The following is a 16,510-nucleotide window of genomic DNA, read 5'->3' on the forward strand; positions in this document are numbered from 1 at the left end:
AGCTAGATGGCATGTTGCCACGTGAGTTAGAACGTCATCTTGATATAGGCACGTGACTTTTCGACTTTTCGACGTAGAAGAAAGCTACGTCAAATGTTAGTGCCGTACCAGGCTCTAGCAAACCTTACCATCTACCTAGAATAGCATCCACCTTTTTTTAGTGCATCTTCTAATTGTTTAATAAAATCAAGTATACATTTGAAATTGAAATTGAAATTCTATACTATAATACATTACAATTTCAGTTATGATTCTGGTATCCAAACTGACTTTTATAGTGTGAACCTATGAATGCACTTTTATTACAATGTCACTTTCTTTTATAGACTTATAGTAGTTTATTATTTTTTAGCGTATAAATATAAGTCATTAGTGCATTAAATAAACCAATCATTAGTGCATTAATCAAACCAGTCATCGAAAATTAATTATCAATATAGTAGATATATCAACAATTAATGAAGGATAATTTTGTCTGATTTCTTTTTGTCTTCTTAGCATTAACCGGTATATAAGAGCAGAAATATATATTAAAATTATTATTTAAAGAGAAAAAAAAATTACGCTTGACTTTTTAGTCTGCAGACATTTAAATTCTGATGATTTAAAAATATATTTAAATTTTTCTAATTTTTTCAAAATCTGAATATATTGATCTCTAAGTCTAATTTGTTCAATTTTAAAAAACTCTCTTACGAATATCATATTTGATTTTGTGTCCAAATTTTAAAAAGTTCAAGACTTAAATATATTTTTTAAATTTATTTTTTGTCTTCCTAGTATTATGGTATCATTTTTAGTAAATGAGTAAATTTTGAGATATTAAAATAAAATGAAAGTGGATTTTGATTTTCTTAATGGTGAGTTATATAATCTTATAGAATAACTCGATGGAGCCAATGAGCTGAAAACATCATCTTCTGAAAATTAAATACACATAACAATCGTGTTGCCCCCATCTTTTGTTTGTTTGAATATTCTAAGGGTATCAAAATTACTGCAGATAGAGAAGCTACGAAACCATACACTGACCAATCACCAATGGCTGGTTTCTTCACTTCCACACATTTGGTCTTAAAGTCACGGTTTATGTGCCGTTCTTTCATTTATTCGGTCACCGCCACAATTAATTTATAGTCAACTATTGAGTATTGACTTCGTCAACATCTATCAATCTATATATAAATCCTCAAGTGTCTCATCAAACACAATTTGATACAACAACAAAAATGATTTAATCATCAAATGATGGAAACGAAGCTCACTACTACTATCCTTGGATTCTTCTTGCTGAGCTTCTTCATCTGCTTCACCACAACAAGAGCACAATCATCCCATTACGTTGGAGATGATTGCAAAAACTCGATGGAAGAATCTCTAACAAGTGGATTCAAAATCAACCTCAACAGCGTCCTCTCATGGCTTTCCTCTGATGCTACCACAAGCAAGGGCTACAACCACACCGCCATCGGAACCGCCACTGGCGATGCCGTCTATGGCCTCTATGACTGCCGGTACCGACTCCCCTTCTATAAACAATCTTTCTTCGGTTGCATGCATTATTTGCCGTGCTGGTTTATATATTTGTTTTTATTTTTAATAATTTTTTTTTTAAATTTTATGAAAAATAAAATAAAAATAGAAGGTAAAAACAGAAAAAAAATTATTGATTTTATTTTTTTTTATAAAATTCAGAACATAAAAAATACTGGAAATAAAAACAGAGAATCAAAATAAAAGCTAAATGTATTCTAATTTTTTATTTTTATTTAGAAATATATATATTAATAAATTAAAATTAAATATCATCTTCTACTTTCAAACAAATGTTATACTCTTGTGTAATTTTCAATTCTGATCAACTAAAAAAAAAAGTTAAATAAATCATTATATATATTATGATTTATAATTCTCAATTGATGCAGTACTTACTATTAAACACAATATATTTATAAATACCTATATATAAGAAAAACATTAAACTATCAAATTATTCATTCGTGTATATATATTAAATAAATGTGTAAAATAATATATTTATTTATATTAATTATTTTTTATTATTATTAAAATTGTTTTACACTTGGTGGTAGAGGTGACGTGACAGGCATCTTCTGCCAGTTTTGCGTGTCCACTGCAGCTTCAGACATTGTTCGGCGCTGTCCAAACAGATCATCAGCAGTGATTTGGTATAACTACTGCATACTCAGATACTCCAACCATGACTTCTTTGGAAACCTTACAATAACCCCATCATGGCAATTTCCTGGGACCAAGAACAGCACCAACAGCACACAAGAACTCCAGAAAGCAGAGACTTACATGCAGAGCTTGATAAAGAATGCTACTGTGGAGACCAACTTGCTGTATGCAATGGGTGAGTTCAATTCTGATGGTTCATCAGGGGAAAGGTATGGGTTCGTGCAGTGTAGTAGGGACCTTACTAGTGATCACTGTAGGCAGTGTTTGAATTCTATGTTGGATCAAGTTCCTAAATGCTGTGCTACAAAAGTTGGATGGCAAGTTGGAGCTCCAAGTTGTTTGATCAAGTATGATGATTATATGTTCTACAAGATTACTACCAGTCAAGGACCTTCTCCATCATTCAATTCAGGTCAATTCTGAGTTTTATTTGCATTTTTATTTTTTATTTTAAAATTCTATATATAAAAAATAGAAATTAATTTTTGCACAATTTTAAAAAGATTTTAATTAGGGATTGGACCAATTTTTTTCAATTAATATCAGTCGATTTTATTTTAAACTCTAAATTTATATTTTAATTTTTTAATTTCTAATATTATATTCTAAATTTTTAAAAAAAAATTAAAAATATAATTTTACAAATAAAAAATAATAAATGTTGGTTTGTTACAAATTAGTTAATTTTTTTATACTTATTCTTTTAAAAAATAAAAAATAAAAGCCTAAATCAATTTTGCTTGCTTCTATGATTTTTTTTTACTTTTTTTTTATTTAAATAAAAAAAAATTTTCTTTATTTTTTTCTATTTATTTTCTCTTCATCCAAACAATATACATATAATTCTACTTTTTCTTTTATTTTTTTTTCACTCATTTTTTTTATCTTATTTTTTTTCCTTTCATTTTCATAAAATTTGGGATTTGGTAGGCATTAATTTAAAACAACTTGCTTTTTTAAGTTTGAAATTAATCAAATTATCCTTATTCGTATCATCTATTTATTTTTAATGTGTAGCTGATATGGTTATGGCTGGTAAACAGCTCTCTCATCAGCCATCAACTTGAATAAATGTACGTTTCTAGAATACATATTATTAAATGAATACAATTTTTGTGAAAAGGAAATAAAATCTAAGTTTTAACTTTTAATATATTCATTATATCATTATTAAAAGTATTCAAATTTTTTTATTAATAATAATCTTAATAGAAGCCTGCTATACATATAAGTCTTTATGGCTTACAAGTCTTACAAGTTGGCACAAACCTGACAAAATACACGCGCATTACACTTCCACATTCAAGAGTAAATACACACACGTTATTCAACCACTTTCTGTTTCCAAAGCTCGCTACTCACCATGCATTATGAACAACTCTTCTTATTCCTCCATAAAAATGAGTTTCTTGCCAAATTTGTTCGATCTCTTTCGTGCGTTCTCTCTTCGCCTTTTCATTCGTTGTTTACCTGCATTTGTCACTGGTATTCTTGCTTCGTTTTTTTCGATTTTCATGGTTTTAGAAATCAAGCTTTGAAATCGTTTTGAAGATAACGGAACTTCAAAAATACACCCAAAGGATTACAGAAATACACCTAAATGGTTATAGGAATTCACCCAAACGGTTACAGAAATAAACCCAAAGGATTACAGAAATACACCAAAAGGATTTAAGAAATACACCAAAAATTTATTGAAGTACACCTTATGCATAATTCAGAATTCTTTTTCTTTTTTTTTTCCTTTTCTTATTTCATATTCTCATAATTCTTTTTGGGAGGAAAAAATCAAACAAAGAAGAAAAGAATACATAATGTTGCAAAATCAAAAGAAGAACGAGGAGAAACACGACGATGAAGATGAAACACTTCAAAAATAATTTCAGAACTTGATGTAAAAAAATAATGGAAATCGAGAGTAACGAAGAAAGAGATCAAGAGTAACAAAGAAAGAGAACAGAGAGAAAAACACATAAATGAAGAAAGAGAAAGAGAAAGCAAGAAATTCGAAAAAGAAAACAGAATCCTTTCAAAAATTAAAAATCTGTTAGAGACGCGTTTGAGTATAATATCAATTAGAAGACTTGTAAGACTTGTATAGCAGAATCATTTGTATGTAGAGATTAATTCTTTTAATATATATATAAAAAAACATATATTTTTTCATGTATAAAAAAGAAAACATATTTTTAACTAAACCTTGAAATTTATCATTTATGAGAAGAAATAATAATGGATCCAGTTACATTCGCCATTAGGCCTGACCTATTTAATTAAGGTCCGTTTCATATTTAATAAGAAATGGACCCGTGCATGCAAGTGTCAAGAGTTATCTCGTTAGTAAGTGTCGGGGATTCGAATCCCATTTTGTGCATGTAGCAATTTATTGGCTAGCGACAAATTCTTAAATGGAGCTCAGTAACCTGACGAATTAGTTCTTAACCTGTCGGATTAAGAAATACCGTGGAAAATCAAACAAAAAAAAAGGAAATGGACCCGTACTTTTAATATTTTTGTTAAAAAAAAATCATTTAATAGTATACACACAAAGCCTAGTTTTAGTAGTCTTGTTTTGCAATAGGTGTATCCGAGTTTAAAATTTAGGTGAGGTTAATTATAGATAGAAATTTTTAATATTAGATGTGTGAGTGTGTAATGTGAATAAGTATAATATATAATGCTTATAGTTAAAGGTTGTCCAAGCCAAACATTTAATAAAAAAATATCTCCTATATCCGGCTTGTTTATTAATTGTGTTGTTGGGGATCACTTATTCGAAGGCAGCAAAAGAAATAAAAAAATAAATAAATAAAAGTAGGAAGTTAATCATTATCCTGTACTTAAATATAAGTAATTTTTTTTAAAGTAAAAAATATAGTCATACTTATTATATTTGGATTGAAAATTATATTACAGTTTCATTTTTTTTAAATAATGATTTAATATCATTTATATATTAATATTAATATAAAATAATTTAACCATCTAATAAATAAAATTTAATTATTTATTTTAATGATATTAATTAATAGTTCAAAATAATGATATTCAACATTTTAATAAAAATATCTTGTATAATGTACAGATGCTAATTATTATCTAGTAGTAAAATGTTATAATTTAAAAAAATTAAAGAAAAATCTTAAAAAGAAAAAAATACTTATTTTTATTTTAATTTATTTTTTCTTTTTCTTTTTCTTTTTTCTTTTTTTCCAATCAAGAAGCACAAATAACAACGGTATTATTGCAGGCAATAACAAGGGTACAAGTAAGACAAAAACCTTGATAATCATCATAGTGAGTGTGTTGGTGGCATTAGTTCTACTAAGTTGTGGCATCTACTTCTTATGGAGGAAGAATCAATCAAATCATGGTAACTAACACTATTCAAGTTCTCTAACCTCATTTCAATAAACATTATAAACTCATATCATAAACTTTTTATCTGTAGATGCATTATTGTCAGAGACCACTCCTATATCAATACATTATAACCCTTATCAAGGTCAAGGAGACGATTCATTGAATGCTGACCTTCCTACAATTCCTCTATTTTGGATTCGACAGAACACTAATAACTTTTCAGATTCTTGCAAATTAGGGGAAGGTGGATTTGGTCCTGTTTATAAGGTATCACTGAATATTTCAATGTGGAAACCAAGCTCTATATGCATATAATTTATTAATTTAATTTTGATACCCTATCAGAGTAAAATAGTTATACCCGTGCATCCAATCAGTAACGCCACATCAGTAAAAATACTCAAATAACTACCTTTTATTTTAATTTTGTGAATGATAATTGAAAAGAACGGATGTGATTGCATGACTGTATAAAACGCTTTACATTGTCAGTGTATCAAAATTAAACTCATAATTATGAAACTTAATTTATTCAAAACAAATTCATAAGTACTCATTTGTGTGTTTACTCTTTTACTTTTACTAATTGTGCAATCATTGCAATGACTTTTGTACTGGATTTTTCTTTCTTTGCAAAATCTATATTTAGGGAAGCTTACAAGATGGGACAGAAGTTGCCATCAAAAGACTCTCAAAAACATCTGGCCAAGGTTTAGATGAGTTCAAGAATGAAGTAATCTTCATAGCCAAACTACAACATAGGAACCTTGTGAGACTGTTGGGTTGTTGTGTTGAGGAAAATGAAAAGCTGCTTATATACGAGTACATGTCCAATTCAAGCCTTGCCCTTCATCTATTCGGTAAGTATTAAAGTAATGATAAGTAGTTGAGAGTTAGTAGTTAGTAGATTAATATTTATGAAATTAGTTGATAATATCCCTATAAATAACGTGACTCTTGTATTATGTCAAAATAACTTCAATACATATTTATCATTTCCTTTAATTCTGTCTCTATTTTCTTGTTAGTAAGTTTTGTTACTATAGAACCTCGTGCCTTTAAAATTTTACTTTCAATTCAATTTTCTCTTAGTTGCTGATATTGAATGATACAATATAAAAACACTCTTTTATGTAACTTCTCTTTTTTTTAATGTATTTCATTACATAAGTAATTTTGTCAAGAAACATTTCTTATCTTGTTGTCAGACGTGGAAAAACGAAAGCAACTAAGTTGGAAGGTTCGAATGAATATTATCAAAGGAATCGCACGAGGACTTCTGTACCTTCATGAAGACTCTAGACTTAAAATAATTCATAGAGATATGAAAGCTAGTAATGTTCTACTTGATCAAGATATGAATCCAAAAATATCAGATTTTGGATTAGCAAGAACATTTGAAAAAGGCCAGAACGAAGAAAACACTAGAAGGGTTATGGGCACCTAGTATGTCATATTAATGTTATATATATGTGTTGTTACATTATTTTGTATTTTGGCAAAACTAACAATATTCTATTGATTTTTTAAACAGCGGATATATGGCTCCCGAATATGCTATGGAAGGGTTATATTCAGTAAAATCAGACGTTTTTAGTTTTGGAGTTCTTTTACTAGAAATCATTGCTGGCAAAAGGAATAGTGGATTCTATCTTTCAGATCATGGTCAAAGTCTTCTTGTATATGTTAGTTTTCTTGATTCCATTACAGTATTTTAAAATAAATTGCTATTACAAAACATATGGGCATATCTGTTTAATTTTTACTATATATATTAATATCCATATTTTTGTGCAGAGTTGGAAACTATGGTGTGAAGGAGAATGTTTAGAGTTAGTAGATCCTATATTAGAAAATACATACATAAGAAGTGAAGTTACAAGGTGTATTCATATTGGTTTGCTGTGTGTACAAGAAGATGCAATAGATCGACCAATAATGTCTACGGTGGTTGTTATGTTAGCAAGTGAGACAATGACACTTCCTAATCCTAATCATCCTGCATTTTCAGTTGGAAGAAAGTTCGGTAAAGAAGACGAGTCAACATCAAAGACTTCTAAAGATAATATCTCTGTCAATGAAGTATCAATCTCAAATGTTTTTCCTAGATAAGTAGTATATACAACGATATAAAAACTGTTTTAGAATTGCCTGATGTACAAGTAATTACGTCAACATAGTTGAACCATTCTTGTTTTAACCGAGTGTTGTGGTTCAATTATTAAAGATATGCAATCTGCTCATCATGCAAATATTATAATTTCTCTTAGATTATATGTGTTTATGGATTAAGCTATACCACAAGGAATGTAACCAATATTTTGATGTTTTGGCCCCGATAATTAAGAGTAGTTGATGATGGGATAGAAGTTAATTTTATTGTTGTTAATAGAAAAATGTTTGGGTTAGTAAACCAAAATGCTAGATCTTTTCTCAAATTATAAAAATAAGAATATGAAGCAATTTTTATTATTATGTAAAATCTGATGATAGGTATGGTTTTGTCTTTAGAAAATGAGTTTTGGAATATTTTTTAGTTGTAACAAATGTCTATTCTCTCCATTATTAGTGACCCTTGGATTTCTCTTCGGTGGACACCTTTAAAAATAATTGTGATGTTAGCTATTTTGGTAATGGTGCTCATATTGATTTTACTTATGTTAGCAAAGATTGGAAAGGAATATGGCAAAAGACTGTTTGGGAACAATTGAGATTTATGGTATTCTGCAAGAAGAGTTTTTATTTGCTATTTGAAAAGATTTTTAGTCTGGTATTCGAAGCAAAGAGATATTATATGTGAGATATACTATATGGAGGTCTTTATTATTGTCAATAATTTTCAGGATTAGTTTGATTTTATTGATCATTTGGTGTTGAAAATTTGAGATATCATATTTTAGAAATAGTGTGCTGAACGAACTACGGTTGATCTTGAGAAATACAAACACAGTAGCAGACATTGTGGCAAAGATTGCAATCAGTGGCGGAGCTTGAAAAATTTTTTTTGGAGGGGCCAAAAATCTTAATAAAAAAATTATATAATAGTATTTATATTAAAATAAAATTTATAAATATAATTATTTTATTTTTAAATTTATTATTAATATGTAGGATTATATTTGGTTAAGATTAATAAAATATAATTTTGATTTTAATTAATAAAAATTTTTGTTTAGGTTAATAAGCCAATTTGATTTTAAATAAAAAATCAATTTAAAAAAATCAGTTTTTACATGAAAAAAATTAGTTTTTGCATATAAGAAATTATTTTTATTTAAAAAACTAATTTTTTTATCTAAAAATTGATTTTTTATTTAAATTATACAAAATTTATTATAACTTATAAATTATTTTTTAATATTTTAAAAAATTAATTTTACTTTTGATAATATTTATTTCTCAAAAGTCTCAAGATTAATTATTTTTATTATTACTTTTATTATAAATTAAATAATATAATATAACAAAACAAAGTCTTAAATTTCTAATAAAATAAAAATATCAAAATTTATTAATTTAAACAGTGTTATACTATAATGGCATTAAATTTGTAAAGTTGATTTAAAAATAAAATAATAATTTTTTATTAATAACTGATATTACTATTAGTTATATTATAATTTTTATTATTTTAAAAATAAAATAAAATAAAATAAAATAATGCATGAAGTTATATGAGAAACTAAATATAATTTAGTATTAATCCTATAATGATATTTAATTTGTAACGTTGATTTAAAGATATGTCACTTGTTGTTGATTTAAATATATGCTATTTGTTATGTCAAATAGGATAGGATAAAAAGTTTGAAAGAATGATGAAGATGAACATAAAATTAAAATACATTAAGTTAAAAATATATCAATTTAATCAAACAAATTAATTTTATTTTCTTTAAAGTAGAATTACTAATACTTTTACAAAAACTTTGCCCCCTTTTGCCTTAACAAAGCTTCACCACGGATTGCAATGAAGGCCCTTTCTTTTCAAATGAAGCTTCCATGGTCTTAGAAAAAATTTAAGAATAGTATTTAGTGCCTTTTTTAAACAATTTTTTATTTGTTTTTCTTTCTTAGTTATTATTTGTTTTTTTTTTGTCACAAAAAAATCATATTTATCATATTTTTTTAAATTATTTTTGTCAATAATATAATACTTAGAAAATTTACGTATTTAAAACATTTAGAAGAATACCTTGCATAACTACAACTTTTCTTCCAAATATTTTATATATTTACATATTTTACGTCTTGTATTTTAAAAAATTGTAATTGCGTAACGTTTTTTTCCAAATATTTTAAATATGTAAATTATCCAAAATACTTTAAATATTATTTTAGAATAAAAATATTATTTAAACACTAAAATTTTTTTATCTTAATAATTAATTTTATTATACGCATAACGCAATACTTTTAAAATTTACAAAAGAAAAAATTCATGCTAGTTAAGAAAAAATTTTACTCTCTCTAGTGACCTAATGCTGGGAACCCCACCGACACGTGGCTCTCAACTATAGGCGCATTCGGTCATTCTCGTACGCCGTTTTGCACTTGATTCTGATTGCATGACTGGAATGGACTGCATTTTCTTTTCGGTCTTTGTTCTTCGAGAAAATGCGAGAATCAATTTTCTCATATTATTTTCCCGAGAAAACCCTAACCAGCTGAATGAGCTATCACATTTGCACTCATTGACTCCATTGACGCCACCGCAGCAAGCAATCCGTCGTAGCAGGTAACTCTTATGCGCATTCTCTTTTCTTTGATCCGTCTTTTTTTTTTCTTTAGCCTATGATTGGATTCAACAATGGAGCTTCTCTTTATATTATTTCACTTTTTGCGATTACGTTTCTCTGTGTTTGGACTTTGAAGTGAAAGTGCGAAATCTCTTTAGGACTCGCTATTCAAATTTATAATGTGTTTCATTGCTTGCTTCAGTGTGTAATTTCATGATTTTACTTTTTTCTATATTCAATAGGTGAACGGTGAGCATTAAGGACCAGAATGATTGAATGTTGGTTGTTGATTAATAAATTACTGTTTGAATTTGCATTGTAATAAATAATTGAGTTCATATTTAAACAGCCTAATTACAGAATATTAGGCTTTAATGAAGCTTTTTCGCCAATGAGGTTTTCTTTTCTAGGATTTATGAGGAAAGTTCATTTTGAAAATTAAGCTTATTTTGTTTGGTACACAAGTTAATAATAGATTTACTTGGGATTTGATTACTCATCCATTTGGTCAGTTAATTTGTTGCATTTCATTCTAATTTTTGAAATGGCGAAAATATGCACGTGCTGCATTCTATGATTCTCTGCACTCTGTACTTATTTCTTCTTGTTTTCCAATTGAATATTTTCTGTAAAGTTTTCTCTGCTTTCATCATAATTCATAATTGTGGGTTTAGTGTTGGTCTTTGATTGTCGGAGCATTTTGAGGACTTGCTCATTGAAGAAGCAAATTGATGCTGAAGCTCATGCTGTTCATGTTTGACTTGCAGAGCTTAGTTTGGTTGCTTCCTTCAAAAGGCATGTGACGTGAGCACAAGTTTAAAAACGGTGTGATAACATACCATGTGAAATAGAAAGTTCTAGACATAATTAGGCACAAGAGAAAAACTACAGCAAAAATTTTTTAGGGCCCTTGTCATATCAAAGATATCATGCACCATTGAAACAAAACACATGTAGGCTATAGGGGCCATAAGCCTGCCTTTCAAAACCTTTGGAGAATAGAGATTATCTTATAGCTGTGATGCTTCCGTCCAACTAAATGCACTAAAGTATGCAAGAAGTGGACAGATTCCACATGAAGTGATAATTAAGATAGTTTCTTCAGAAAGAATCCACAACTATTCCAAAACACACCATAAAAGCTGTGGCACGGGTAGTGATAAGCACACTAGTGCTTGTTTTATTTTTCAACCACTTATTTACCTCTTTCATTGCAAAGACTTTTGTTGATTAAACGATTCATTTTATAGCTAAGTCAATGGAGATAGACTATTAAATTAAATATTTTTAGTGTCATGAACCAAGAAGAAGTTGGATGATGAATTGATGATGGATACATATTATATTGAACAACATTTCAAATCTTTATTGTCTTTATGTAGAAATGGAGCAGTATGATCTGCAAAGACAAAGAAAGGATATGAAAAACAAAGGAAGAAATGTTGTGTGGTCAATTGCAATGGATAAGTGTCTGATTGAAGCCTTGGCTGTTCAGGCAAAACGTGGGAACAAAATTGATAAATGTTTCAATGAAAATGCCTATACCTCTGCCTGTGTGGCTGTGAACGCTCAATTCAACTTGAATTTGAATAATCAGAAAGTGATTAACCGCCTAAAAACAATTAAAAAAAGATATAAAGTAATAAAAGATATGCTAAGTCATGATGGTTTCTGGTGGAATCCAAATACGAAGATGATTGAATGTGACAGTGATGAGCTCTGGAAGAAATATATCGCTGTAAGTTTTCTTTCATCTTTCTCTCTCTTAGTGTTTATAAATCAAGCATAAATACCTAATTTGGTGTTCTCTCTCCGGTTCAATTGACAGGCACGTCCTGATGCAAGAGGGTTCCATGGAAAGCAGATAGAGATGTACGATGAACTGAAAATTGTTTGTGGAAATTACCAAGCCCCTAGTCGTTGGGCTAGGATAAAGGATGGAAGCCAGCTAATGGATATGAAGAATGGTGTGGATGAGTCACCTTCCTTTGTTTCTCCCAGTTCAGAAGATATGAGTGAGACAGATGGAACTGAATCATACTCCACCCTTCCACCAGAATATTGCCCGATGCCAGATGGATTTCAAGAGCCTCCAGTGGCGCAGCCACAGAGACAGCAGCAAAAACGTCCTCGTACCTCAGAGGATGCCCTTCAGGATGCATTGATGACAGTGGCAGCGAGCATCAGGCGACTAGCTGATGCTATGGAACGAAACAAATGCTCAGTTGATGCGACTGAGCTATTAGAGGCTGTGATGGAGATAGATGGGTTGGAAGAAGGTAAACAGATGTATGCGTTTGAATACTTAAATGCTGATCCGGTTAAAGCCAGAGCCTTCATGACATACAATTCTAGAATGAGAAAGATTTATCTCTTTAAATTGTTCTGGTGGTGGAGATGAGGGTGACCGAATTTCTTGGAAGTTTTAGGTGTATAGAACTATAGATTATTGCGTGGGGATTTAGATAAATGGATGTTTTTGTTTTATGTATTGTAAGGAGAGTGTATATATTCATTCTAAAAATCATTGATAGATATAGCAAAATGTCAGGGATGTTAACAAAATGATTCAATGTTGGATTGATTTGGACCAATTCTGAGAGACCACTAGCAAGGAATGTTTGAAGAACAATTTCTTTGTATCTGGTTTCTTTTGTTTTGTTTCAGAGTCTTAATGCTAATTCTCTTCTGAAAAGTGGTCCTGTCCTTTCTCCATAAATGGTGAAGCCTAATGTTGGTAGGGAAAAAAACTGACTAACTATCCCAAGAGCCAAAAGTTGAATGCAAACGCAAAGGATTGTTGCTTTGCGCAAAAGAGAACGATGTTGACGATGAATAGTTGAGATAAATGATATAATTCGATGGAGTGTTATATTATTTATATGTCCTAAAATTCTCTCCTCTTTTATTGTTGAGATATCAATAAATTTATCAGTTGAAAGGAGTATTGTTGTCATACTGTCATGTTTAATAAATTAAGATATCTTAAGAAGTTACTCAGCAACCTGTTCAGATTCAAGTACTAAAAATGGGTTAATGGTCGAATTCGTCGCTAAAAAACAGGTCATTCTCTAAATTTGCCCCTGGAAATTTTATTAATCAAATTAGTACTTCAAAGATTACAAATTAATTATTTTTGTTCTTCCGTCATTCTATTAACAATTTTTGTCAACGATTAATGATGTGAAATATTAATGGACAATATACATAATCCATAGCATGTCCAATTGAACGCTGACCAAATATGTTTTTAAAATTCTATCAGTTTAGTTTATTTTTTCAATAAACATATTTGCTAGTCCAATTGAATATGTTAGGTATCATATGTATGATATCAGTAAGCATTTCATATCATCAATGGTTGACTGAAACTATTAAGTGATGGAAGGACAAAAATGATTAATTTGTAATATTTGAAAAACCAATTTGATTGACAAAATCTTTCAGGGACAAATTTAGAGAACGACCCATCTTTTAGAACTAATTTGACTATTAACTCCACTAAAAATATATAGCTCAAGAATTCACTAAAAATGGTTTCAATTGTTTCACCATATTACCAATAATCTCCACAAGAACACGTTCCATTCTTGAAATGATGGAACCTACGCATATCACGCACTACAATTTCCCTTCCTGTCACTAGTGATATGTACTTAGTAGCCTCATGGCAATCACCACAAACTCTAAGATTCTTCCTAATATGAATTGTTGTGCCAGGGCTAGTATTCAAGAGTCCAAATGCAATAGCAAGCCTCTCACTATGGCTAGTGAGCAATTGTTCTTTCACATCCTCTTCCACATCATGAATTGAATTGGTGTCAGGAACATAACCAGCATCCTTGATCTCATTCCCAAGATCCTCAAGAAAGGCATAGATTCTTTTCGATTGAGGGTGATTAGTACTTCCGGAATAGAACGTGTGAACCTCGTTCCTCAACTCGACCAAGCTGCAACCTGGTGTTTTCTGGAGCCCCTTTTTCTCCATGGATGTCCTCACCATGGCAACTTTGTCCCACATTGAGGCAGAGGCATACATATTGGCAAGCAGCACATGATACCCTCCTTCATCCGGGTCTAACTCGAAGAGTCTGTCGGCAGCCTTTTCCCCCAATTCGACGTTTTTATGGATCTTACAAGCACCTAGCATTGCACCGAAAATGGTTATCCCTGGTTTGACAGGAATCTGCTCGATGAACTTCCAAGCCTCATCTAGCCGGCCAGCACGACCAAGGAGATCAACCATGGCACCATAGTGATCCATTGCAGGCTCCAAGCCATAATTTTGCTTCATTCTTTCGAAGTAGTAGAGGCCCTCTTCCACCAAACCTGAGTGGCTGCAAGCGGATATAACAGACAGAAATGTTATCTCGTTTGGCTTGATGGCCCCCTTCTGCATTTGATCAAAGAGATCTACAGCAGCTTTTCCAAGGCCATGTGTTCCATATCCATCTATCATTGCATTCCATGTTATCACATGCCGCTCCTGCATCATGTCAAAAAGCTTTCTCGCTGTCTGAACCTCACCACATTTCGCATACATGTCAACGAGAGCAGTGGCAACAAAGACATTCTTGTCCATCAAAGTTCTTATAGCAAGTCCATGAATCCACTTGGCCTGGCGGGTAACTGATAAATCTGCAAGAGCAGTAATGGCACTCACTAATGTAAATGAATCAGGTTTACTGCCTTTAGATTGCATCATGCAGAATAAGTTCAAAGCCTCCTTTATACACCCATTTTGGGCATAACCTAATATCATGGCATTCCATGTCACATTCGTCTTGTCCTTCATATTATCGAATATTGATGCTGCGATATCAACTCTCTTGCACTTCGAATACATGGATATCAAAGAGTTCATAACCGACACATCACAGTCGAGTTTCAGTTGTTCCAACAATTTATGAACAAATCTCCCCTGTTCAAGATTGCCTAAATTAGCACAAGCCTGCAAAGCTCCCATCATGCTAACATTTGTAGGCTGCACCCCTTCATCCAACATCTTCAAAAAAGTTTCATATGCTTCTTTAGACTCTCCATTCTCTGCAAGACCAGCAATCATAGTATTCCACGAAACAACATTCTTGCTACTCATTCCTTCAAAAACCAACCTCGCATCACTCACAGACCCACACTTGAAGTACATATCGAGAAGCGCCGTCGCAACATTAACCATGGACCCAAACCCTGACTTTACAGCAAACCCATGAACCGACCTTCCGATTCTCAACGCCTTCAAATCAGTCACGGCCGGCAAAACACTGACCAGCGTGATTGCATCCGGCCTCTGGCCAGCCTCCTGCATCAGCAAAACCAACTCAACTGCCTTCTTGGCGAACCCATTCTGAGCATACCCGGCCACCACAGTGTTCCAAGAAACCAAATCCCTCTGTGGCATTCTCTCGAACATCTTATACGCATCAGCAATCTGCCTGCATTTGGCATACAAATTAACAACAGCAGTCATGGCAAACAAATTGTTCTCACAACCATTAACAATCATCTGTCCATGAATCTCTCTACCCATTCTGAGATCCAATTTCTCACCACAGAGCTGCAGCAAGTAAGTGAAATCGTAAACAACAGGCTTAACACCATCAGACCTCATCCTATGGTAAAATCCCAAGGCTTCATGCAAAGAAGAGTTTCTTGCATATCCTTTGAGCATGGTGTGGTAAAGTACATCGAGCTTGTCGTGGTCGTCGACGGAGTCGAAGACACGTGTAGCTTCGGAAATGCTGCCGAACCTGCAGAACAAGCTGAGAAGCTTGGTTTGGAACAAGTGCTGATTGTAGAAGCCGTTCTTGATGACAAGAGGAAGGAATTGACGGAGCTCGGTGAGAGAGTTGCAGAGCTCTAGGAGAATGGCGGAGGGGTGCCTGTAAACATGGGTGGGGATGAAGATCCGTTCGTAGTGAGGGGTTGCTGCTGCTGTTGATGGTGTGGGTTTGGTGGGAAGAGGTGAAGGGTGTAGTGCTAATAGCTGCGAGCTCATTCTTTCTATTATCTATTCAGAAGCCATAGTCATCAAGCTCACCCTTCTATAACTATCTCTTATTCACGACTAATTCTTTAGATTCAAGTTTCTGTACCAATGTGTCCCTCGACTCTTTCTGCCAATGATTAGACAAATAAAATGTTGAGATGGTATCCTCTCGGCTAAGCTGGATGATAAGTAAACGACGTCATTTACCCTTAGCGTC

General features: G+C 31.6%; 3 protein-coding genes across 7 annotated transcripts; 2 read left to right on the forward strand and 1 right to left on the reverse strand.

Moving 5' to 3' along the window:
- Window positions 1-1,124: 1,124 nt before the first annotated feature.
- LOC130955244 (cysteine-rich receptor-like protein kinase 10) lies at window positions 1,125-7,901 on the forward strand. 3 transcript variants are annotated; one of them, XM_057882060.1, is made up of 9 exons: window positions 1,125-1,514; window positions 2,094-2,614; window positions 3,246-3,275; window positions 5,453-5,575; window positions 5,654-5,832; window positions 6,215-6,425; window positions 6,774-7,011; window positions 7,100-7,250; window positions 7,363-7,901. In XM_057882060.1, the coding sequence occupies exons 1-9, from the start codon at window positions 1,246-1,248 to the stop codon at window positions 7,675-7,677; spliced, it is 2,037 nt and encodes a 678-aa protein (XP_057738043.1). In that variant the 5' UTR covers window positions 1,125-1,245; the 3' UTR covers window positions 7,678-7,901. The 3 variants fall into 3 exon arrangements, with proteins under 3 accessions (XP_057738043.1, XP_057738044.1, XP_057738045.1); XM_057882062.1 differs by having other exon boundaries at window positions 1,418-1,514; window positions 2,122-2,614; window positions 7,363-7,897; XM_057882061.1 differs by lacking the exon at window positions 3,246-3,275 and having other exon boundaries at window positions 1,126-1,514; window positions 7,363-7,900.
- A 2,264-nt stretch (window positions 7,902-10,165) lies between these two features.
- LOC130956562 (uncharacterized) lies at window positions 10,166-13,045 on the forward strand. 3 transcript variants are annotated; one of them, XM_057883606.1, is made up of 4 exons: window positions 10,182-10,303; window positions 11,072-11,457; window positions 11,687-12,042; window positions 12,133-13,045. In XM_057883606.1, exons 3-4 carry the CDS (start codon window positions 11,689-11,691, stop codon window positions 12,703-12,705), a joined length of 927 nt encoding a protein of 308 aa, XP_057739589.1. In that variant the 5' UTR covers window positions 10,182-10,303; window positions 11,072-11,457; window positions 11,687-11,688; the 3' UTR covers window positions 12,706-13,045. The 3 variants fall into 3 exon arrangements, with proteins under 3 accessions (XP_057739590.1, XP_057739589.1, XP_057739591.1); XM_057883607.1 differs by lacking the exon at window positions 11,072-11,457 and having other exon boundaries at window positions 10,166-10,303; XM_057883608.1 differs by lacking the exon at window positions 10,182-10,303 and having other exon boundaries at window positions 10,781-11,129.
- Window positions 13,046-13,703: 658 nt separating this feature from the next.
- On the reverse strand, window positions 13,704-16,318 carry LOC130954483 (pentatricopeptide repeat-containing protein At1g11290, chloroplastic). Its single transcript, XM_057881228.1, has one exon. It carries the CDS (start codon window positions 16,300-16,302, stop codon window positions 13,861-13,863), a length of 2,442 nt encoding a protein of 813 aa, XP_057737211.1. The 5' UTR covers window positions 16,303-16,318; the 3' UTR covers window positions 13,704-13,860.
- Between the last annotated feature and the right edge of the window lie 192 nt (window positions 16,319-16,510).

Source organism: Arachis stenosperma, chromosome 10 (genome assembly GCF_014773155.1).
Source record: "Arachis stenosperma cultivar V10309 chromosome 10, arast.V10309.gnm1.PFL2, whole genome shotgun sequence".
Lineage (NCBI taxonomy): Eukaryota > Viridiplantae > Streptophyta > Magnoliopsida > Fabales > Fabaceae > Arachis > Arachis stenosperma.

Excerpts from the sequence above, each read along its gene's own strand:
- LOC130956562 (XM_057883607.1), top strand. The coding sequence starts at position 11,689 with ATGGAGCAGTATGATCTGCAAAGACAAAGAAAGGATATGAAAAACAAA. Across the intron at positions 12,043-12,132 it reads TCTGGAAGAAATATATCGCT|GCACGTCCTGATGCAAGAGG; the intron begins GTAAGTTTTCTT and ends TTCAATTGACAG.
- LOC130954483 (XM_057881228.1), bottom strand. The coding sequence starts at position 16,302 with ATGAGCTCGCAGCTATTAGCACTACACCCTTCACCTCTTCCCACCAAA.
- LOC130955244 (XM_057882060.1), top strand. The coding sequence starts at position 1,246 with ATGATGGAAACGAAGCTCACTACTACTATCCTTGGATTCTTCTTGCTG. Across the intron at positions 5,576-5,653 it reads GAAGAATCAATCAAATCATG|ATGCATTATTGTCAGAGACC; the intron begins GTAACTAACACT and ends TTTTATCTGTAG. Across the intron at positions 6,426-6,773 it reads CCTTGCCCTTCATCTATTCG|ACGTGGAAAAACGAAAGCAA; the intron begins GTAAGTATTAAA and ends TCTTGTTGTCAG.